This window comes from Euprymna scolopes, chromosome 11 (assembly GCF_053919585.1).
Source record: "Euprymna scolopes isolate OS-2025 chromosome 11, ASM5391958v1, whole genome shotgun sequence".
NCBI classification, from domain to species: domain Eukaryota; kingdom Metazoa; phylum Mollusca; class Cephalopoda; order Sepiida; family Sepiolidae; genus Euprymna; species Euprymna scolopes.
Window position 1 is genome coordinate 54,521,070 of NC_136492.1, and position 26,891 is coordinate 54,547,960.

The 26,891-nt window shown below is 30.4% G+C and overlaps 1 protein-coding gene and 1 non-coding gene across 8 annotated transcripts in view; one reads left to right on the forward strand and one right to left on the reverse strand.

Moving 5' to 3' along the window:
- Window positions 1-26,891, forward strand: part of LOC145287853 (protocadherin Fat 3-like) — a 1,926,363-nt gene that overhangs the window by 863,353 nt on the left and 1,036,119 nt on the right. For all 7 annotated transcript variants that reach the window (XM_080135727.1, XM_080135730.1, XM_080135731.1 and 4 more), the window contains exon 4: window positions 17,383-17,576. In XM_080135727.1, the coding sequence (XP_079991853.1) occupies window positions 17,383-17,576 (194 nt within the window). The remainder of the gene's footprint in view (window positions 1-17,382; window positions 17,577-26,891) is intronic.
- On the reverse strand, window positions 13,059-13,131 carry Trnac-aca (transfer RNA cysteine (anticodon ACA)). Its single transcript has one exon. It is a non-coding gene; the product is annotated as a tRNA-Cys (tRNA).

Consider the following 26,891-nt stretch of genomic DNA (forward strand, 5'->3'; position numbering starts at 1 on the left):
CAATCCCTGTAATGTATGTACATCAAATGGGGAATTATGGGAATATGTGTATCGAGAATGGTGGTGAAATTGCTTCTTTGTAGCTCTCCAATATTTTGATTTAAAAATAAGCGACCTTATTTTAAAACCTGTCATTTTTATCTCTTACTCTATGTGTATGTATGTGTATATATATATATATATATGTGGGTTTATATATATATGTATACATGTGTGTGTTTATATATCATATATATATGCATGTGTGTGTTTATATTTCATATGTGTGTTTATATATCATATGTGTGTTTATATATTATATGTGTGTTTATATATCATATATATTTGTCATATATGTATGTGTTTATATATCATATGTATGTGTTTATATATCATATGTATGTGTTTATATATCATATATGTATATGTGTTTATATATCATATATGTATATGTGTTTATATATCATATATGTATATGTGTTTATATATCATATATGTATATGTGTTTATATGTGATTATATATCATATATGTATATGTGTTTATATATCATATATGTATATGTGTTTATATATCATATATGTATATGTGTTTATATATCATATATGTATATGTGTTTATATATCATATATGTATGTGTTTGTATATCATATATGTGTGTGTTTATATATCATATATATCATATATGTGTGTTTATATATCATATATGTGTGTTTATATATCATGTGTGTTTATATCATATATATGTATATATATCATATATATGCATATATATATCATATATATGTATATATATGTGTGTATATATATCATATATATGTATATATATATCATATATATGTATATATATGTGTGTATATATATCATATATATGTATATATATATCATATATATGTATATATATGTGTGTATATATATCATATATATGTATATATATATATCATATATATGTATATATATGTGTGTTTATATATCATATATATGTATATATATGTGTGTTTATATATCATATATATGTATATATGTGTGTTTATATATCATATATGTATATATGGGTGTTTATATATCATATATATGTATATATATGTATATATATGTGTGTTTATATATCATATATATATATGTGTATATATGTGTTTATATATCATATATATGTATATATATGTCTGTGTTTATATATCATATATATGTATATATATATGTCTGTGTTTATATATCATATATATGTATATGTGTGTTTATATATCATATGCATATATATATGTATATATGTGTGTTTATATATCATATATATGTGTATATGTATGTTTATATATCATATATGTATATATATGTATATTTATGAATATATGTGTGTTTATATATCATATATATGTGTATATGTATGTTTATATATCATATATGTATATATATGTATATTTATGAATATATGTGTGTTTATATATCATATATATGTATATATATATATGTATATATATGTTTCTTTATATATCATATATATGTATATATGTGGTTATATATCATATATGTATATGTATATATGTGTGTTTATATATCATATATGTATATATCATATATATGTATATATGTGTTTCTATATCATATATTTATATATCATATATATGTATATATGTGTTTATATATCATATATATATGTATATATGTGTTTATATATCATATATATATGCATATGTATATATGTGTGTTTATATATCATATATGTATATATCATATATATGCATATATATGTGTATTTATATATCATATATATGTATATATCATATATATATGTATATATATGTGTGTTTATATATCATATATATATATATATATGTTTATATGTGTGTGTTTATATATGATATATATATATATATGTTTATATGTGTGTGTTTATATGATATATATATATATGTTTAGGATTGATATGTAGTTTGATTGAACCATTGTGTCGGATAGATATGTAGTAGAGATTTAGAAGACTATCACAATGCGAGGAATGAAATATAGTCGTTGTTGGTGATGGGAGACAATAACAAGTGGCGATTTACAAATCAATAAGTACATACATATATGTGTGTTTATATATATATATATGTGTGTGTGTTTATATATCATATATATGTATATATGTGTGTTTATATATATTTAAGTATTTCTATTTCATATGTGTGTGTTTAGATATATGTGGGTTTTATATATCATGTGTGCGTGTTTATATATCATATATGTTTTATATATCATATATATATATATATATATATGTTTCATGTGTGGGTTTATTCATCATATATGTTTATACGTCATATATTTTATATTTCATATATATAAATGTGTGTTTATATATCATATATATATGTATGTTTATATATAATTTATATATATGTATGTATATTTATATACTATATATATATATATATATATATATATATATATATACACTATTAGTTTAACCCGGCTTTGTTCGGACCCTATGTACTATCATAATGTTATGTGCATATGTATATATTAAAAAGTGTGAATATGTCAAGTAACGCTTTTCTGTATAATAGTCTTTCGTAACTACCATAGAGAAAAGACAGACAGATATTTTCACTTTTATAGATATATATAGTCAGATATATAGATTGGATGCAATATATAGTAATGATTTAAAAAGTATTGCCAAAAAAAAGATTCATGCGCCACCACCGAGAATCGAAACCAAAACATCCAACTCCCGATTTATTTTGTCTCTGGCGTCAATGACTGGCCTATGAAAACATGTTTATTGCAAGGCTAAAAATTAAAACATGAACCAATAGCTACTACGCCATGCGTTCGTAATTCCGGCGTTCGACATTCACCTGGCAAATTTCATTTTTTTCCCCACTTTTGCACTAAAACCAAAATATAAAGTTTTGCATGGATTCAAATACCGTATATATTAAGTTTCACGTCTGTAGACCAAAAGCTCTAGGAGAGTTTTGTAGGCAAACTTTGTTAAACAAAAATACATATGTATACATAACTATGTATGGAAACAATTTTGTTTTTAAAGTAAACTTTTTACGCAAATATTACGCAAGTATAAATCATGTAGAATATCTGCATGAATATAATTACACGTAATAGTTAACTAAAGATGATTATCCCATTAGAAAACGAAGCAACGAATAGGGAATAAATTAAAATAAATGTTTAAAAGAACATGTAAATTGGCTAGATCATTTGCTAATGAATGCAATTCGACAACCCATATATAACAAAATTGTAATTTATTTTTAAATAAATAGAAAAGAGGGATTTTAATATGAATATCAATACACACGCATGAAAAAACGAATTTATAGGAGTGTATATATATATATATATATATATATATATATATATATAAATATATTCTATTTATAAATAAATATATGCGTACTCATCGCAAGAAACCTACTCAGAAATTCGTATACCTACAGTCGGCATGATCAGCAACTTGAATTAAAGTCTAACTTGCCTACCATAAGAATATTTATATACAAATACTTAATATTACTTTTATAATCACTGTAGAACTACCTACCTATATATATATATATATATATATATATATAATGATAGTGTAAATTTATAATAGAGTACAGTAATGTTTACTCGCACACATATATATATATATATACATATATAGTCATCCACATACAGTACTGTTCCGTTGTAACATAACTCATCAGTGCGGCTAGACATGCACCTTTCCCTAGTCGTGGATCGAACCTACAACCGTCGGCAGCTCTAACCATCGGACGACGAATCAGTGCCGGTAAATGTCTCCTCAAGTGTCGATTAAATTAACAACTTTCCCGCCGCACAGTGTTTGTTTACGAACAAACTAATAGTAAGCTACGCTTAATTGCTTAAATACGCATCGGGTGAAACTATATTACAAATAGCTCAATCCAAAGAGGAGGTGCGTAACCATATATATATATATATATATATATATATATATATATATATATATATATATATATATATATATATATATATAGTGAACATCTGTCCGAGTGCAACGTTTTCTCGCATAGCACTTAAATTTTATAAATATTTTTCGCACTGCTTTGTGATACCATTAACAAAGGGAGAAAACTCTTTTTTTTAATAGATGTCACATTGGAAACTTAGAAGTCCCGTTGTTTTTTTTTTCAGATAGTGTGTTATTTCATTTCGCTATCAGGCGATAACAACTGTAGAAGGTGTTAATGAATGCATTGTCGTTTGAAATAGATGACACCAAACAATGTTCGATATGAAAATGAACCTGCTGAGGTGTGTATAATTGGTGATTAATTGAAGGGTGCGAAAATCCATATGAAAAACTTAAATAAAAAAGAGTATCATCTATGCGAAACAAACACGTCGGCAAGCAAGATTATTATAGTTATTGTTGTTGTGTTTTGTAAATTTATCACAGGTGTTATGGTTGCCTCTGAGAAATATGCAAACATACGAGGTGCTTTCAATAAGTTTCCAGACTTTTTTAATATGGATATTTATTGGTAGTACACATATATACACTCTAGTTCCTTTCGAAGTTATCTTCTCCGGCTGCAATGCACTTGCTGTACCGTTCCAACAAATTCTCGAAGGCAGCAAGTGAATTCCTCTCGTGTGAGCATGTAAATAACTCTCGTAACAACCTCCTTCATCTCCACAATTGTCTCATAACGACAGCCTCTAAGGTTTTACTTGAGCTTAGAAAATAGCTAAAAGTCACAGGGAGCAAGGTCTGGACTATAGGGAGGGTGAGATACTCTCTTGATGTCCATCTTGCTGTCATGACAACGTCTTTCTTTCTGAGCTTCTCTTAGCATCCTTGGAACGAACTTAGCGCAAATCTCTCGCATTTTTAGTTCCTCGCGAATAATTGTGTGTACAGTTCCCACACTGACACCAAACTGTACTTATTGTCTCTGTAGAAACACAACGGTGCGTATTCATGACATGCTTTATTTGACTAATCAACTCTGATGTTCTGACTCCCTTAATCCTCCCACACCTCATCATCCCTCACAGGATCTCCACCTTCCTCAATCTATTATCTCACTCAAAAACTGATGATTGATTCATGCAATATGGCCCAAAAGCAATCTGAATATTCCATACGTTTATGTTGCGTTTTTTCCAAGTTCAAAATAGAATTTTATTGCATATCGTTATTCTACAATGTCTTCACGTCCAAATAGCATATTTGAAATTTACTAGCTGTGACAATCAGGCTTAAACAGAGCGTATTCAAATTCCTGCTGTAGCTATTCATTTGAACCTGAATTCATAAAAATTGATTAGTCATCTAATAAGATGTATAGCAACAACATGACAATTTTAAATGTCTAGGAACTTATTGAAGGCAATTCTGTCTTCGGACTTCAATCCTAGTATTTTGTAAAGAATTAGTTTAAGAAACAAAAAAGAACTTTTGCGCTTCTCTTCATGTGGATATTTTTTTTTTCTTCTGATATAGTTTTTATCTCTGCGCATCAAAAAACTACAGTTGCGAATGGCGAATCCATTGTTTTATTACCTATATTAATGCTGTTTTGCGTAGGTTGTTCAAAAAAAATTTTTTTTTAACTTAAAACGTTGAAGAGCTACAAAGACCGGAGTGGTACCATTAAAACGAGAGATCTTTTATGATAAAAGATATATTTTTCTATACAGTGACTACCATTTTCCTGCTCTCTTTATTTTCATTTTTCCTGCTCTCTGAAGATGGCCTCCTGACTCCAATGCACCTACATTAACTTTTTTTTCTTTTTTTCTTTTTCAAGCCCTTTGCAGAACTAAATGAATGTGCTACAAAGCCCAAAACAAAAACAACAGGTCCCCTCTCTTTCTCCCCATTTTCTTCCACCTCACTTCTCTAATGGCCTTGTGATTGTGAATACACCATCCAAGATTATTATAAGCCCTTTCTCTTTAAAACGCCAGATCACATTCTGCAGGGTCAGGAATAGAAACAGCAAAATCCACTGCAATATTTACCTTTATGTGTACCATAATCTACAAAATCAATAAATCGGAACCCATGAATAAATATAGGAAGATGTAAACAATTTCAAGTATAAAACCTTTTATTCTCGCCCTGTCGGTAGGCAATCAGAATAAGCCGACTGCTCCGCTGCAGCGGGTAAAAATCCCTCAATGAGGTAACCAGTTAGCCGTGGGTTGCTATCTGTAACACTTTAGGGCTTGATTCTGGTGATTAATCTTACTTAGACCTAGGCGCATAGAAGTCTAGGTACAGCAACACACTTCGGCCCTTACTTTGGCTCGATAAGCGGTCGGAGAGGCCCGATCCGATCAAGCGGCCAGTCACGCCAAGCCCTAAGACTTGCACTCAAAATGCCAACGAACATAACAAAGAACAAAACCCAAACGTACTTCAACATCTTTTTCCTTGCTACCAAAAATAGGCAAATCAGGTAAGTGCTAGAAGGCGGTGGTAAGGGTCAATGAAAAATCAATTGGAAAGACCAGAACTCAACACTTCATCTGAACATATGTATTTTTGAGAACATAATGAACAAGAAATAGAAAGTGCTTGAGAACGTCTTACCAAAAGAGTATATCTTCTATGTAGCCCCGACATGGTCAAGGCGAGTGGGTTTCCCCCTTACTTTGTCCCAATTTTGGGCTCTGAGGTAGGTAGGGAATGTGGTTTATAAAAAATAAACCCCAAAATATATGACAGAAAAAAAGCAAATACTTTCTCCTCCAACCCCTTAAAAGAAAACATTCCTCTGACCTTTCTAGCTCAGATGAGGAAAAATATCCAAAACTAGGAAAACCATACCATCTATAGGCGAAGGAAACTTCCCAAAATTCCTATTATTGAGTTTATAGTAACGAAAAAGATTAGAGACTTATCATCTTTTCTTAGAGAAAATATATTATCAACAAAAAGTAAGCCAAAAAGAATTTTTTAAAACTAAACTGAAAACCTACTAGTCGAAGTAAATTATTATAAAATTGCCCAAACTCGATAGGAAAATTCCATGAGTCTAAATGCAAAGTCTCGATAGGAAAGACTTAACGCTTCAAAAGAAGTGATTCGAAGCTATGAGTTATCATTAGCAACAGATGATGAATTAAAAACAGAATCGAAAAAACAAAGAGTGGTCAGCCACATCCGTATCAGCATATAAAGATACGATAAAATAACTACTAATGCATATATATTAACTTTTAACATTCCAGTAACACCCAAAAAAATCAAGATCGGCTACTTAAATGTAAAAGTAGAACAACACATTCCAGCTCCGTTAACGTGTTTCAATTGCCACAAATATGGACGGCTTAAGAAGTCTGTAAAGGAAAAGAATATGTGAAAATGCGGCAACAGAGAGCCAGATCACACAAGAATGCATAAATCAAATAAAATGCGCCAACTGCAAGAAGATAACTGTCTAGTTATCGCCCATACAGATTGGGGAACCAACAAGAACACACGACCCAAACTATATAGAGCACTAATCAGATCTAAAATAGACTATGGCAACTTTATTTATCAATCCATTAGAAAATCATACCTAAAAACCATTAATACAATATGCCACTCCGGACTAGGACTCGGAGCATTTCAAACCTCCCCTGCAGCAAGCCTATATGCAGAAACGCATTATACCTCTTCAATACTTAGAAACCTAAATCTTGGTTTAAAATACAGCCAACCCCACAAACCCAGCACACTTTAAACCCAAATCGTAAACACCTTTTCAACCAAAAAGAAAATACAATTAAAACTTTTGGACTACAAATAAAACCGATCTTAAAAGCAACAAACCAACCTATAGCAAAAATTCATGAAACTGTCTTTGTAACCTCCACCATCTATCTAAGTATAAGTAAACATGAAGAGGAACATGCCCATCCAATAACTTATGATGATGATCTCAATAAAATCAAAGAGAAGTATCCAAACCACCTTACACACATACAGATGGGTCTGAGCGAAATAATCCAACAACCTATGCAGTAATATTCAACAAATGAACCAAAAACATGAACAAACCTCCCCAAAGAACCATCTATTTTCAGTTCCGAAATACATGCTTTAATCCTAGCTCTCAGTTTAGTCTCCAATAACGAATAATCTAAATGTATAATCTTCCCCATCTACTTTAAAAGCCATCAAAAATAAAATCGCAAAATTACTCCACAAATTAACAGAATTAAACAGTCAAAATGAATTATTTTCATTCTATTATCAAAGGTAACGAATTAGCTGATTCAGCAGAAAAAACTGCCTTAGATTTACAAATTGATTTCAATTTTAAAATTCTCTATTCAGATCTTAGAAAATATATCAATGCAGATACAATGGAGAAATTCAGATTTACTGGAATGAATATCCTTACAACAAATTTCACGAAATAATGCCAAGGAAACAAGAACAAAATACGAAACTAAACAGAAAAGAAGGTACACTAACAGGAATAAAAATAGACCATACACATTTAACCCACTCATATTTCCTAAAAAAGACCAACCCATCTGTATTCCTTGTTAAAGATCACTCACAATAAAGCATATACCGTATATTTCGGCGTATAAGGCAACCGTCAGATAAGACGATGTACAAAATTGGAGCAAATTTTCATAAATTTATTATATGTCGGTTGTATAAGACGACGGCTAAATCACGACATCATGTTTGTTTAGCCTAAGCTAAAGATTGCAACACCCGGTATCTTTTGATATGTTTTAAAGATGATTTTAAGGTTTGCCGAAATATACGGTATTAATTGAATGCTGTGATCTTATAACAACGAGGAATAATTTCTATAAAGCAAAATATTAAGAATTTAATCGATAAAAACAATCCCCGCATCCTACTTTCATACCTTTTTAAAAAGTTTACCTTTATAAGCAAAATTTAAAAAAAAAACTCGCTTATACAACAGCAAGAGCAGGAGGTAAAGGCTTCCTGAACCCATAGAAACTCTGCACAAAGTAGATTGATTGAGGATTGATATCCCGTAAAACCTAGCAGAACAAACTACCATTTACAATGCACTTTTAATAGCGATAGACGATGGCTTTGCATGGGCATCTAAAGCGCGCTTTGAAATTCGATGATGGTTCCACAAGTAAAATCTTTTTTAAACTCCAAACGTTGAAGAGCTACAATGACGAGAGTGGTACCATTGAAATATGCGATCTTTTGTGGCTAGATTATAATTTTTTATATAGTCACCACTTCTGTCAATGCATTTTTCCAGGACTTCAATGACACATCTTTGCTTCTGACGCACGATCATGACACTTTGCCCCAATAGTATGCCCGTAAAAACCCTTTAAAGAGAAAAATATATTACTTGATTTCTAAGAATAATAATTAAAATTTTATGAAAATCCTAAATTAAGTAAAATTTATCTAAAATCTTTTAGTTGACAGTGGCTCTGTTTACTTAAAGTAAATTAAACTTTTTATATTTATATATTTAAATATATTTTTACGACCAGTAGCTGTGTTCTATATATCACATGATTAGTTGATTAATTTGTAACTAACTCAACCATGGGCGGAAAAGAGAAATTATTAACTGACACTGTTTTATACACACATTATATATATATATATATATATATATATATATGAGAGAGAGAGAGAGAGAGAAGGCTAAGCCATATATCGGTATAAAGAGGTTTGCTTGTCGATGTAATAAGGAAAAACATAATTGGGGGAGGATTTATGTTTTAATATCCAGGCATTTCGAAGCCTAATGCTTCTCGTCAGAAGAGGGTATAGGTTGCAAACATTTCAATGCCCTATCTATCTTAGGGGATTATTATAGGGATATTCAGGTATCCAATATATAGGGGGATGGGTAAGTAACTACAGGTGCGTGGAGTATCTGTGGAAGTTAAATTAATGTAGGTGAATTCAAGTTAACTGAGGGCTGGAGAGAAATTTGGATCTATAAATAATAGGAGATATGAGAAATATTGGGAAAATAGTGACGATGTGGAGGTAGGACACACAAGAAGGCGGCTGTATGACGGGATAAAGGGCATATTCAGTTAGCAAAAGGAGATATATATATATGTATATGTAGGTATGTATATATGAGAGAGAGAGAGGGGGAACAGTGCGTATATAGATATATGGAAATAGAAACTTGATTACTATGACGGGGGGGGGCGAGGACGGAAAGTTTAAAAAGCTTGTTACGCACAGGTGCGGACACCGTTTTGTTTGCTTCAATTAAAATAATGCAATCACTCGGCGTAAAATTACTTTTGCAATAAGTAACAGGTGAGTTACTTGCAGATGCACGTTGCTGCAGATTATTGCGAAAGTGAGTGAGGGGGGAAGGAGGTGTGAGGAGAGGGTGATAGGGTAATTCGAAATGGATTGGGTTGAATTAGCATGGGTTTTGTATTAGATAAAGTAAAGATGAAAGTAAGATGAAAGGTGCGGACTGATACAGAAAATGACTGAAAGATAAGAAATTTGCGAACAGAGAAATAGGAAAAGAAATAGGTGACGAAAGAATTAATGAATTAGAAAATCTTTAAAACGAATAGATAAAAGAAAAGATCAAATAAGTAAATACATAAATAAAATAGGAAAGAATAAACTTAAATATTAATAATGCCTCTACTCCTCCTTCTCCTCCTCCTACTACTACTTCTACTGCTACTAATACTACTACTACTAATAATAATAATAATAATAAATAGTCGAGTCTTCAAAATAGTGTGAACATACTTTAACTAAATTTTGCATTAAATCCTTTGGTATTCCATGTGTCACATCACTAACAATACACATAATCATATTTTTAATCATCATCATCATCATTATTATTATTATTATTATTATTATTATTACATTAAATTGAACGTGATTTGCCATCTCATGCTAGCTACTTGTTCAGTCCTCTCGGCATGAAGCCAGATTCTTAGGTATTAAATTTTCTCGCAAATGCAGCAAAGAGATAACATGCCTTCGTCCCCTCTAGCACATCGGGTTGGGGGAGGGGGCTACAAAACACCAATCTGTTGCTAAAATAAAGGGCTGGACCGAAGATTATTTGAAATCTGAAGAGAATTTTTTATGTAAATTCCAGGGAAAAAAATGTTTTTATTCACGACTAATCTCTGACAATGTGAATGCCAATAGAATGATGATGAAAATAATTACAATTCGTAGAAACGATCAATGGGATAATAAACACTGACAGTCAGTTTCCAGGGTAAACCAATCGTTGGTATCCGTGTGAACTGAATGGCGAACGGTTTTTGCAAGAACGCAAAGGGATTTTCAATTGTTGGAGAATGTAGAGGTGTGCTTGAAAACTTGTCACTCAGACTCCAGGGAACATTATCCGGTTTTGTAGTGAGCGGCAAACAATTCTATGAAACGGCATAGTGAGTAAGAATACTACTATTACAACTAATAATAGAAACTAAATATATTGGATATAACTGCACCATATTCAATATACACACGACTCTAGTGCCGTTTATAAAACAAGTACTATTTACGATACTTGAATAAGAACTCATCATCTCTTGGATGAGGTAAATTACAAACCTCCCTTTTTAGCGTGCTTTAGGCGAGTATAAGCGAGAATAATAAAAATAACGGTTTCCAATGTTGCTCCGATTAAATAAGACCGTGATTATTTACCGATTTTTTTTTTACATCCATTAATATGAATAAAATATTATTCATATCTATAATATATATATATCTATAATAAAATAAAAGAAATAACTTATATTTATGGTATGTTTATTGTATTTAGTCAATATTAATATTTTAATTCATTTTAAAAGATATACACCAATGTTAATCAAATATCGATAAACAGCTTCCGTTGCTTGATGTATTGCTTTAAAGGGAAAAGACAACAATAAATCTGCACTTTTGGTTTCGTATTTTCAAAATGGCGTCTGTTAGTAAAAGATTAATAGGTTACAAGGTGATTGTGAATCTCTGCCTTGTCTAATCACTTGTTTGGTTGACGTGTCCGGAAAATGATGTCTGCGAAAGATAGTGGTTACAGCTGCGAGAAGCCAGTCCGATATTTGTCTGATTTTTTTTTTGTTTTTGTCACTTTACAAAGCCAATACGTAGTCTAAGAGTTTTATCATCAATAAAAACATTAAAATAAATAACTATGATAAAACAATAAAGAGTGTATGATACCTAAATCGGCAATAACCTTTTTCTGCGATAAAATGTATTTTTGACGTGTGAAAGAAGTATGGCATATGGCAAAGTATAATTAATTTACAAAAAACATTCATCTATTCAAAAGTTTAAATCAGTATACGATATACGTCTTCATCGTGTATTGAAACCATGATTTTTTTTCTTTTCCTGTGTTGCGCTGACTTTTCAACTTGAAAATTCTAATTTAAATTTACACAACACTAACATCGAGGTAAACATTTTTAGTTCATTTCCCGTGAGTCACACACGATCCTCCTGATTCAAACATTCGAAAATAATTCGAAAAATCTATCGTTTAAGACCACACAGAAACTGGAATCTTAAGGGGATATCAATCATACCAGTTATCATAGGTGCCATAGGACTTATGAAGAAGAACCTGAAGTCCTACCTAACTAATATTCCTGGTGAACCAAGTGCAAAAGAGATTCAGACAATTGCACTTAAGGGAACAGCGAGGATACTAAAAAGAGCTCTCGGTTGGTTTCAGTAAAAAAGCGGAGCAATGTTGGCAGCTGGTTTGGCTGCCCCATACCCAGCCTTACAATCTTCAAAGGAAGAAAAACAGACCGTGACACTATACTACAAGAAAAGAAACAAAATAGAGGAAAAATTATTTTCTTGTCTGAAATTGTCAATCGTCGAAAGTAAATTGATTTTAATTTGTTAAATAAATGAATCTTTAAATCTTTATTAAAAACTAGCGGCTGCGCCGCGTTGGCACACAAAATCGAGTACACTCAACATCGTCTTCCCATCAACGCTTACCCTATGAACTCAAAGTATGGGAAATCTCCATATGCACAAAACAAAATCACCGAAAAAAAAATACCCTAAGGATAATGAGTAAATGTTGGATAAAATTATTACGAACTTGCCAGGATTCGAACCTGGAATCTTCTGATCTGTAGTCAGACGCATAATCCATTGAGCCACAAGTCCTGTCCGTATGCCGAAAGATGTTATCGCGACTGTATACAGATAGGGAAAAATTCCGTTGACATGGAAAGGCAACTTTTTCGAAACAGCCCAAAACCCCGTATTTCAGGCTTTTCGCGTGACTTGACTTGGCGTTGTTCGTTACGAACCATACATGGATAAGGACAACCTTAGGGACTCCAACCTTTCAGGGGAAATAAAAGAATGTTTCAGTTCGGTGCATCCGTTCGAAAGTTTTATTGGTATACACACACATAAATAAATAAACATTTAATATTTTATTAATAGTACTATGTAGATACTTCTATATTGTACGGTCCTGGACGTGACCTTAAACTATAGCCGACGGTGAGGCCCCAGCTTGCGGGTTTTGGGGAGTGTGGAGCCACCCTTTAATTGCGATTGCACCCAGGTCCACTCTGACCCGGAGTGGTAGTACCTGTTAGGGTCCCATTTATGGGTTAAATAAAAACTGACTTAAAACAAATATATTCTATTAAAAAAACTCTTTTTTTTTCAAAATCACTGGATTCGGCATTAAATAACCTGTAAAGAGTTGATATACCGTAAAACAAAAACAACCATTCATCTGTATTGTATTGGCTTCTAAACACGAACAACGTCACTGAAACTTTTAAAGAAAAGTCATCGTTTTAGACCACACGAAGTTTTCTTTGCTATTGACACAACGCCAGAAGAAAAAGAGAAAACAAACTATTTATATTCTTGGTGATAACGTATTTTTTTTTACATAGGAGTTACCACTTATCAAGGCCCGGAGGTCACTCGAGGACAAGAGTTATTGAGTGTACAGTAATCAATGGGATAATATCGTAATAATCGTTTGTAATGGAAATTTGGTAGATTGGATTACTTAAGAGGGCGGTTCATCAGGGATTTGTTTATGTTGGACTTAAACACAAACAAGTTGTAGTCAGTTGGGAAACAGACAAACGGAACAGAGTTCCACAAGCGTGCAGTTCTAAGAAAGAAGCTTTGTTCATGGAATCACCGTTTGGACTTAGGCACAGTCAAAGAGTGGGGAAATTTATTGACAATGGTTTCAGCTAAACGGGTGTTTTTCGTGAAAGATTGGCGAGGGAGTACCAGAGATTGGAGCTCAGACGAGCACTTGCAATGGAAATAACGATTTAAGAAAGGCAGGTCGCAACGTCTCTTCTGTGAGAAAAAGGTTGCAGGGAAGAGAAAAGTGCACCCCCCCACTAAGCTACGGAGTCTATTTTGTACTCTTTCAAGGCAGATATTGTAGAAACTAAGTTGATTTTACTTATTAAATAAATGATTTTTTTTTTTAATTACGTTTTATTAGCTCCTTACGAATTCTGATATAATTGCTAATGTTTCTGCCAATGTAATCAATCCGTAAATACATTCAATCTGTTTAACTACCAACTCCACCAATTTCACGAGGAAAGTTCACAAATATTTGTCTTTGTACAATAAAGCGGTATCAAATAAATAAAGATGGAAATTGATACAAACTTTGATCAAGGAACGTGTATAAAATATTTAAATTTATTTTATTTTATCATTATTGCTGTTAACATTAGAACTGTTATTATAATTAAAAGAACTTTACGCAAAATGATATTCAACGATTTCTTTATTCGGCTATATATTCAAATAGAATATTCAATGATGCGTTTTTTTTTTTGTTTTTTGTTTGTTTGTTTGTTTTTTGTTTTTTGGGTTGTTTTTTTTTTTCGAGATTTGCAAAATTATTTTGGAACAACTATAAAAAGGAAATGACAGTAGAAGAAACGGATTATACCATATGGAATTGACAATAGTACTCTTGAATTTCTCTTCACATCGAATTGCTGTAATTTCGAGCTTCGTCTCGCAGACGATTTCCTGCAATGTCAGTGACGATCGATATACAGTTTTGCAAAACTTTATAGATCTTATCCAAACCTGGAATCAGATTCTTCCTTACAGTTACATTTGAATTTTAATTAGTTGCGCGTAAGCCCATCACATTTCCCGCGCAATCTTTTTTTTTTTTTTTTGCAATTTTTGGCATATGATAAATATGTACCGCCATGTCTGCACAAACGTTGTTTGTATTCTATACTTTCTAACAGATGTGTGTTTAATTCTTTCGTTTTTGCTTTTGTTTTTTCCATATTTATATTAATTTTGTTTTAATTTTCTATCTTTTGTCTTTCTGATTGCATTTTTTATGCCAAATATTTTTCTTTACTTTTCTGTCTTCCTGGAGTCTTGCCACTTGACCTAAGCAATGACTATTTAACAGAAGTGCGGTTTGGTATTGCGTAATTTTTATGTACTCATAAATAGTTCGCACATGCATCCCAAGAATCCAATTCGTTGCTTATCGAGGCTAAGCGGGTGTATACTAGCAAACCTCCCGGCGTTACTCGGTCGTAAAATACTTTTACATATATTTTAAGTCATGCAGATATTGTATATATTATTATAAAGTAAATTCTCTATCGATTATTATATTCTTTAACCTCTGAGCCACGTCCATACATATATCAAAATTAAAACAAAATAACGTCGTTAAACCTATAAATGTATATTTGCACATCCGTATAAAAGCACTTTAAAGCTATTTACATCAGCCAAATTCCAATTTAATCTAAATTTGGACCTCTTTGCAGCGATTTTTACTGGCGAAAGACCAAATTTGTCCACACGTCTTAACTCCTTATATATCAAGTTTCAGGTCTGTAGGCGAAAGATTGACAGAGTAGTTTGGTAGACGTTCCTGAGACCAACTAGATCACACACACACACACACACATATATATATATATATATATATATATTAAGAAATGTGATTGATAATTTAAAATTTTAAATTCAAATTATAATTAAATTAAAAATCAGTTTCACAAGAAGGAACAATAATAAAATCAATTATCTGTACGATCGTTTCGGAAAACCGTGTTTTTATTTGGTAGACATCAAGTTACGGACAATAATTATTACATATAGTTTTTTAATAAACAAGGTCTCGTTTTAATGCTAGGTTTATTTATTGTGTCTTTTAGATTTAATAAAAACCCTTTAAAATTTGCTGACGAGGAGACCTTGTTTATTAAAAAACTATATGTAATAATTATTGTCCGTAACTTAATGTCTACCACAATAAAAACACGGTTTTCCGAAACGATCATACAAATAATTGATTTTATTGTTGTTCCTTCTTATAGAAACTGATTTTTAATTTAATTATAATTTGATTTTTAAATTTTAAATTACCAATCACATTACTTAATATTGAATTAGCTCTAGGATATTTACCTATCGAGCTTATTATATATCTAAATTACAATGAGCACTTTTTCTTTCCTGTATTTTAATAAAACTAGTAATTTCACTGTTACATTAAAATACACTCAGCTCTTTAGACTATTGTTCTAGTCTCCTTTAAATTATATATATAGAAGTTGAGTTTTTCGTCGCACTTACATAGATATTAAAAGCTTATATTTTCTATGGAAAAATTAATAAGACGGACTTAATATACTCAATCATGAATATGCAAGCTATTAAATAAAAGTAAACTAATTTGTATATCTATATATTAATAAAAGTGAAAATGTCTGTTTGCATACATTTCCCTACCAAATAACGCTGTCAATTTTAAGTCTATAGACTCGATATTTGTGATAAGGGGTATAGAGATTTGCGGGAATTCTTTTAGTCAGCTTTGGGCCAGAAATATGGCTGTCAAAGTTCAACGATTTGACCTTTGAAAACTTTACCAAACTCCTCTGCCAATTTTGGGTCTAAACACTTGAAATTTTAAACGGAGGTTACTTAGACATGGATCAAAAATTTGATTTGATCCCCAAAAATAAATGTTAAGGTGTCAAAATTGGGGTCAAAGAAAAGAAAATGACCTCTGCGGTCTCTATCAAATTACTCAGCCAATTTATAGTCTAAACATTTAAAAATTTACATAATTTTGCGGTGTCTAGCAAACTACTCAACTAATTTTGGATTTAAACATTTGAAATGTTACATAACGCATATTCAGACATGCGGTACTTTTGGAGCGAGGACTTGGCTGCCAAAAGATTATAGTTGAAAGGGTTGGCCTTTGCAGATTCTATCAAATTTATTTTCGTTATAGTGAGTCGTTCTAGCAGCATATCTAGGATTATTGCAAAAAAGTTGCTGTTACGTAATGTGTACTATGATACCAATGATGAGATTATTTTGCACAAATATCAACCAATATCTTGTTTACTATTTCAGGGTCGGTGATTGGTCGTGTGGAATTCAATAACTGGAACGAAATCAAGAGAGTCTACGCCGATAAAAGTTCATACGTCCGTTACGATGCCGGCAGTGAAAACATAACCCTTTTAAAAGCACTGGACGCCGACAAAAATTCAAATAAAATTACGTTACGGATTTACTGCGAAGCGAAAAAAACAAATACACGTCTCGTAAGTATCAACAAATGTCCTAACTCTATTTCTATATCCTGCTATGTAGAGATGTTTACAATTAATCAGGTAATAAAAATATGTAAACTAGTTAGCCGATCATTAGTAATTTTACGAATACTGGTGCTAGATGAAAGACGATACAGTTAGTTTTATTTCCCTTTCTGCAAAGGAAAATGGTAAATGTTGATATCTCTCCTTTTTGTGAAATTATAACAATGGGTATTAGATATTAATGACTATTCCTTTGATTTTATTAAACTTGGAATAATTTTGGAAACTTCATATGGGCATAAACCCATCACTTATTTTTTTTAAAAAAAGTAACATCCTTAAGTATTAGATAGCAATTAGGTTTTCTTTCCTGTTTATTCTCAAGACCTCTTAAGTTAGAATCTTAAATAATATACATGTTTCTGGCTCAAAATAATCTAATAAGGATTGTAGACATGAGGTTTACTGTAACGTAGTACACAACTTTTCACACTTGTCTATGTGGAGGAAGCCAACACGTTGTAGACTCGGTTGCAAAGTAGACAAAGACACGGAATAAAAAAGAAATTCAACACGCTGTTTCAGGTTTTAAGAAATTACTTTTTTATGTTCTCATGCCACGCGTGAGTTCATCCACGTTTCTAACGTGGTCATTATCCTCCGTCTTCTAACATTTTTTGTAATATCTTTTTATTTTCTTCCATGCCGTGACGTCACTTCGTACACGGCTCAACATTTGTATACAGCCGCTTTATGCGCGTCCGCTTTGTTAGATTTATACAATTCTATCCTGATTTGAATCTTCGTAAGGGACCATGAAAGTAGTGCATAATTATGCGTTATTTTTATATCAATGACCTTCTTCGTATGTCCTCTTAATAAAAATTAATGACCTATTTAGATTTATGTTTAGAATCCTTATTCTAATTTTAATCAAAATCAATGTTTTCATTTTGATTCTCATAAATGTCTTGTTGAATTGATGTCTAATGACTATGGATAAAATTCTATGTAAATCAGACATACTTAAATTTTCACATGGGAGGGTGAAGCCATATTACCCCTGTCTTAAAAATTACTCTAAAGAAATTTGCAATTTAGGGAATAATTAGTAATTGCTATTTTTTTTTGCATATTGTTTAGATTTCAAAAAAAAATCGGATTTATATAAATTTTCATTGTTTAGATTTCACAAAAAATCGGATATATAAATTTTCATTGCTTAGATTTCACAAAAAAATCGGATATATAAAAATTTTCATTGCTAAGATTTCACAAAAAAATCGAATATATATAAATTTTCATTGTTTAGATTTCACAAAAAAAATCGGATATATAGAAATTGTCATTGTTTAGATTTCACAAAAAAATCGGATTTATATAAAATTTCACGAAGGGTTTCTACTTCCATTTTAAATCCTTTGCATAAAACTAAATATAGCCAACATAGCAGTTTTCCAAAACTCAGGCAGATCGCGTACTTGGTTTAGAAATGAGTTCTGTACATTCAAAAATATAGATATAATTAAATTATAAAGCTATTATACGCATACTGGTTGGAGGATAGGTAAAATCCATTCTTCGAACAGAATATTTTGAACCAATTTTATGTCGTCTGTCAAATGTTGAAATAATTCGTTAACGTCACTTATATCTTGAATCATTTTTTCCGATTTGGATCAAAATCCACGTCATGATTTTGACCTTAGAAAATGCTTCAAGATTAAGGTTTAAGCTGAAGGGATCTCAAGAAGAAATGTGAGTATATGCAATGCAAATCTGATATATTTGAATTTTGTTTGCAGGATAAACCTACAATGGGAAAACGCGTAAGTTTAATAACGGCACATCTACATTCGACACTCTAGCGTCAATAGTAGAACACCAACGATATTCAAATGCTTTCATTGTGTTATTGCTTCCATGCTCGCGCAATTCGACACTTTTATGAATAGGTTTAGATTCATTGAAAACAACACAAACTGTTTAGTATTAAGTACGCAAAGCACGCGTTAACAGCACATGTGACACTTCGTAGTTATTTTCTAAATGCTGATCACTGAAGTGTAAATTACTTTAGCACAATGCATAAACGTCCGTCTATATAATAATAGTGAACGTAGTATGTGCGTCTCGCTTCAATAATCACGTAACAAAATTTAATTTTATGATGAAAAAAGCGAGACTTAATAAGTGATGATGATGATAATAATAATGATAATAATAATAATAAAGCATAATACTGTGTTTAAATGATTTGTCATGTGCAAAGTAAAAGTAATTTTAATCTTAATTCTTTAGAACAAAATATGAATGAAATGAGTGATTGTGTTTGAAGGCTATAACAACGCAGTATGGTAGAAATACGCGGTTGGATACGAGACAAGGTGAACACAATATCCAACGGTATTTTTTCTACAGGATAACATTAGCATATCTAACACAATTCATTAAACACTGAGCACAATAGTTAAGCAAACTACAACATTCTCTTCAAAAAAAAAAGAAAAGATAATTGTTTTCTCTTCTAATAACCAGAAAATGCATTCCACTGTTATAATATTTTATGATTCAAATATGGATACGGACACACAGATGCTGTATCTACAGACTCATGAGAGAAAGAGCTGTTTTTTTTGTTGTTTTTATATTTTTTTTTTTTGTAAATCCTTCTCCGCATATTTTTTTAGTAAGATTTAACTAATGTATTTGTTTTTAGGGAGTGGGATAAATTTTATCTTGGTTGGTCGCTTTAATATTTACAGTTAGTTTTACGTCGCGTGTGAAATGAGCAGACCTATCGTTATCAATAAAATGTAAATGATAAAGAGGTTTAGTAGAATGCAGAACCAAACTAAAGCGATGATTAAGCAAATTGGAACCGCAACATCGATTAATGGTCTTTACGGCTCTATATGAAGGAAGCTTTCAACAATGAGAGCCGCATTATAGTTTAATGTCTTTTGCTCTGTCCTTTCATTATTACTTTGTATACTTCAAATTTCTGTTTTCCATGTGAGAAACACAAGATTCCACGCCATTGATTTAATTACGAAATCCTCTTACTCACGTTTTACGCTACTGCTACCGCAACCACCACCACCTTTTTTATTCTCCTCGTCCCACCATTTCTCTCCCTCTTTTACCACTTCTCACCGTATTCACCCTTCTCGTATCATCTCAAACGCACAATGTACAAACAAGGAAGAAAAATTATATTTTTTTACATAACACTAAACCGCCAGGGGCGTGTTTTAATAGATGACGTCATCAATGGTATATTCATCCATTGTGTACGGTTATGCCGATTTCTGTTTTAATCGATGACGTTATGAAACGGTGACGCCATTCGCTTCGCACAAGAGCAAGCAAGCAACTGTGTGAGTCTAAGTGATTCTCATTTACGTCGACTAAGCTTGTCACATAACCGTACCGTATAAACAACACACGTCTAAAAATGGAGCACCTGTACCGAACTTTCAGTCCACCTGTTACATAATAAAAGGGCTGCCCCCTTTTCATGCAAGTAAAGAAAATTAGGGAATTAGTTAACTGTAAATATGAAATAGGATAGTCAAGGATTCGAACTTGCGAAGCTAGATTTGGAATTGAAAATTCAAATCATAAGTTAAAATAAATACAGAATGTTATTGAAATAAGGAATTGCAATTGTTTAGCTTACATATCTGTATATGGAAAAGGAATGCAATAATGAAATTTGTTTCTGTTAAGGAATTTAATCGCCAATTGAAATTATGAACATATTTTGTAAAAATGTTATTTGAAAAATAGGTTACTGAACACGGGGTCATGTCAAGTTTGGCAAAATGACGCATGTCACCAACGTGCTTTATGAGCACATGTTTAATCATGCGATGACATGACGAGTTCTCAATATAGGTAGAGTTTTTAGATGCAGTCTGGGCGTCTGGGAGAACAGTCAGAGAGAAGCAGAGAGGTTCAGACCGATTCTCCGTTAGAATCAAGACACCCTCTAGAAGTGAAAGTGTTTTAGAAATAACCATGTAAAGAAACTTTGAATTCCCCACGCGAAATCATGGGCCGGTCATGAAATAAAGGACGTCATCATCTTTGTGTATCTGCGCCTTCTGTGTTCATCATTACAACGAGAAAGGTAATGTGTTTATATTATATGCACAACTGTCAAACGTAAATGTCAAACGCACTATCTCTCGGTCTATCTATCAAGATATTCACAAATCTCCTTCTAGTGAATTACAGGCTGATGCTCCTATAGAAGTGTGTACCCTGTCTCTAGATATCTCACTAAGACTCCCCCTAAACGAACAACAACAACAATACAGAATACACGTCATCTTAATAATACCACCAGTATAAAGCATATACCCGTATTTGGTACTTTAATAATAACTCCCATTACATAACACACCTTCACAACTCCATTGTTTGCGACACAAGAATAAATTTACAAATAAGCGTCCACGACTTAAAGTAACGTAGCAGTTTCTCGTTTTTTTTTTTTGTTGTTTTTTCTTCTCTGGATACCAAATATACATATCTAAATGGAGGAGCCGCTCACTTTTAGTATAATGTAGATTCCAGTCCTCGTGTTTCGTGTTGCTAGTTATTGATAGGAGTTGCGTAGCAATTTTATCCGCTGATGGAATTTGTATTATACTAGCCAAGATATCAGTATCACAAAGGACTAATACTTTAGACAGATAGGACACAAAGAAGACACAAAACAAAGGTATTTTAGACCGGGTTTGTTGTTTTTATCGAATTAATTTATATACGTTGATCTGGAGAGTGATGTTTCACATGCTAAAATATGGTTATTCTCTTTTGTTATGCGAGCAACTGTTTCTATTTTCACCCATCATTTATCCAACTACAAAACATAAATATATATTTTGAATTTATTTTAATTATTTACATACTGATTTTCCTGAATCACAATGGAACCTTAAAGAACATAAGCGTATACGTCACATGGGTATATAACGAGAGCCCTGGTTCAATTGGAAAGTTTGCGTGATACCTTAGATGTCATTGGTAATCCAGATGGAAATCGTAAAACCACGTCAATCAACGGGAGAGAGATTTTCTATGTTTGGTTAGCGAGACTTCAAGTAGAAAATACGTATTTGAGTGCTGCCCACAATGGAGAACACGCGCACATAGTGTTGCTAGGTTTGGTGACACGAGCTATTCGTCTATCTACTTGTCTCCGTTTCTCTCTCATCTCTGGCAATTCGGCGCTATAGTGTTTTCTACGACTCTTTTTTGTAATAAAACTTTTTTTTTTCGATCATATTGACGCTAAAGTGAGTTTGTATTCATAGAGGAGCAGGATCCTTGGTTCATGATGCCACAAGTTTAAAAATCATTATGTGACCATCAAATTATGGAAATATAACAAAACCGCATTCATTCTTTTCGCAAACCTTAATTTGTGGAAAATACTGACCACCATTTTAATTATTGTTACAGTAAGCGAAAAACTTTTCACACTTTTTACAATTTAAAACACATTGTTTATAGTAAACGTTTCGTTTACTGCTTTAATATTTTTTTACTTACACGCAACGCACTAGTAACCTTGCCATGTAGTTTCTATTAAAATTAGTGAATATATTATTTTATCGCAAAGTTATTGTGACGCTGCAACAAAGCTATCTTACTGAGTCCAACTTAACGCACTCTTGTAACATATTCACAACGTTCTGATCATGTGGCGAAGCTGTTTAACTGAGAAATTCATAACTGTTAAATAATGCCCGTAAGGAAAGTAGGTTCTGAAAGCATCGGTAAAAGCCCTGTTATATTTTTGCCGTTGTCAAACATTTTGTATATGAACACTTATGAGTGAGAGGTGAGCGAAAAGTGATTGGCCTCGCAGAGACAGTCGATTTTTCTTAATTCATTGCATGTCCACATGCTGGGTTACTGATGTCATCGTGTGACGTCATCTATTAAAGCAGAGGAGCATAACCGTGTACAATGGATGAGACTACTAAAGGATAATATTATGTATTAAAATAGAGAGAAGGTTTTAACCTTACAAAAAAAAAATAGATTTTCATCTACAATGTACGAGAGACGTTCCGAGATTAAGCTTTCAATTTTTAACGCAAAAACTTCAAGAGCTGACCGGATGGGAATGAACCATTAAAACGAGCGATTATTTTGATTCATCATTTATGTTTTTATATAGTCACCACCATTATGAATTAATTTTTGCCAAGAATTCAATGACACACACCTGCTTCTGACGCACGTCAATATATACAACATAGAGATGAAACTGTCAGGTTATGAATGCCTAAATTCAGTCATTATTACAATGCAAGTAACAATATCTTATGATCCATTCGGGCGGAATAAAATAGGAGGCATAAATTTTAAAACGCCTTTCGTATACAATATTCTTTTGTTTTTATTGAAAATACCTAGATTAGATTATGAATGCACCATCCAATATCCATATTAGTGAGGTGTTATGTGCCATATTAAACATCTATTTATCTAACATTGTCCAAATATTATTGATGGGTTTATATTATATTTTTGTCCTTCTTCATTATTTTTAACTGTTTTCTATTTTTAATATAATGTTTGTATGTTTTTAAGATTCTAAAATGTTCAAATGTAACATTACGAAACGAAGAAAAACTATAAAAAAATTTTAAAAACTCCCGGAATATAAATAATATAAATACTATGAGAATACATCAGAATAAATATATATACAATAGGAAAGAATTGAAAAAAATACTATGCAGAAATTGAAACAAATATTATGAGAATTAATGTAAACAAATACTATAAGAATTAATTTAAACAAATACTATGAATATAAATTGAAACAAATAAATACCATGAGAATAGATTGATGAACATAAATACTTTGACTAAATTGATATGACTAAATACTATAAATAAATTGAAACAGATAAATACTATGAATAAATTGAAACAAATAAATACTATGAATAAATTGATACAATAAATACTATGAATAAATTGAAACAAATAAATACTATGAATAAATTGAAACAAATAAATACTATGAATAAATTGATACGAATAAATACTATGACTAAATTGAAACAATAAATACTATGAATAAATTGAAACAATAAATACTATGACTACATTGAAACAATAAATACTATGACTACATTGAAACAATAAATACTATGACTAAATTGAAACAATAAATACTATAAATAAATTAATACAAATAAATACTATGAATAAATTGATACAAATAAATACAATGAATAAATTGAAAAAATATACACTATGAATAAATTGATACGAATAAATACTATGAAAAAATTAAAACAATATATGCTACGAATAACTTATAAAACAAATAAATACTATGAATAAATTCAAACAAATTAGTACTATGAATAAATTGAAGCAATAAATGCTAAAAAAAACAATAAATACTATGAATGAATTTAAACAAATAAATACAATGAACAACTTGAAACAATAAATGATATGAATAAATTGAAACAATAAATTTGTGAAAAAATTAATACGAATACATACTATGAATAAATTGAAAAAATAAATGCTATGAATAAATTGAAACAAATAAATGCTATGAATAAAGGTAAACAAATAAATACTATGAATAAATTGATACAACTAAATTCTATGAATAAATTGGTACAAATAAATACTATGAATGAATTTATACTACTAAATACAATGAATAAATTGATACAATAAATACTATGACTAAATTAGTTCAAATAAATGCTATAACAAAGAAACAAATAAATACTATGAATAAATTGATTCAATAAGTACTATGAATAAATTGATACAATAAATACTATGAATAAATTTAAACAAACAAATACTATAAATAAATTGATACTAATAAATACTATGAATAAATTGATACAAATAAATACTATGAATAAATTGATACAAATAAATACTATAAATAAATTGATACAATAAATGCTATGAATAAATTGATACTATAAATACTATGATTAAATTGATAAAATAAATGCTATGAATAAATTGAAACAATAAATACTATGATAAAATTGATACAATAAATGCTATAAATAAATGGATACAATAAATACTATGAATAAATTTAAACAATACAAATGATTAATAAATTCATACAATAAATGCTATTAATAAATTGAAACAATAAATACTATGAATAGATTGAAACAATAAATGATATGAATGAATTAAAACAATAAATGCTATGAATAAATTGAAACCATAAATATTATTAATGAATTGAAACAATAAATGCTATGAATAAATGAAGCAAAAAATATTATGAATAAATTGATACGAATAAATACTATGAATAAATTGATACGAATAAATACTATGAATTAATTGATACGAATAAATACTATGAATTAATTGATACAAATAAATACCATGAATAAATTGAAACAAATAACTACGATAAATAAATTGATACAATAAATACTATGAATAAATTGATACAAATAAATATTATTAATAAATTAAAACAAATAAACGATATAAATAAATTGATACATATAAATATTATGAATGACTTGAAACAATACTATAGATAACTTGTAACGATAAATACTATGAATAAATTGATACGAATAAATACTACGAATAGATTGATACAAATAAATAATATGAATAAATTGAAAGAAATGAATACTATGAATGAATTGAAACAAGTAAATACTATGACTAAATTCAAACACTAAATATTATGAAAAAATTGAAAAAATTATTTACTATGCATAAATTGATACAAATAAATACTATGAATAAATTGATACAAATAAATACTATTAATAAAGTGAAACAAATAAATACTATGAATAAATTGAAACAATAAATGCTATGAATAAATTGAAACAATGAATGCTATAAATAAATTGAAAAGAAATAAATACTATGAATAAATTGATGCAAATAAATACAATGAATAAATTGATACAATAAATACTATGAATAAATTGATACGATAAATACTATGAATGAATTGATACGATAAATACTATGAATAAATTGTAATAATAAATGTTATGAATATAGTGATACAATAAATACTATGAATGAATTGATACAATACATACTATGAATGAATTGATACAATAAATACTATGAATGAATTGATACGATAAATACTATGAATAAATTGATACGATAAATACTATGAATAAATTTAAATAATAAATGCTATAAATAAATTGAAACAATAAATACTATGAATAAATTCAAACAAGTAAATATGAAAAAATTGAAACAAATAAATATTATGAAAAAATTGAAACAAATAAATATTATGAAAAA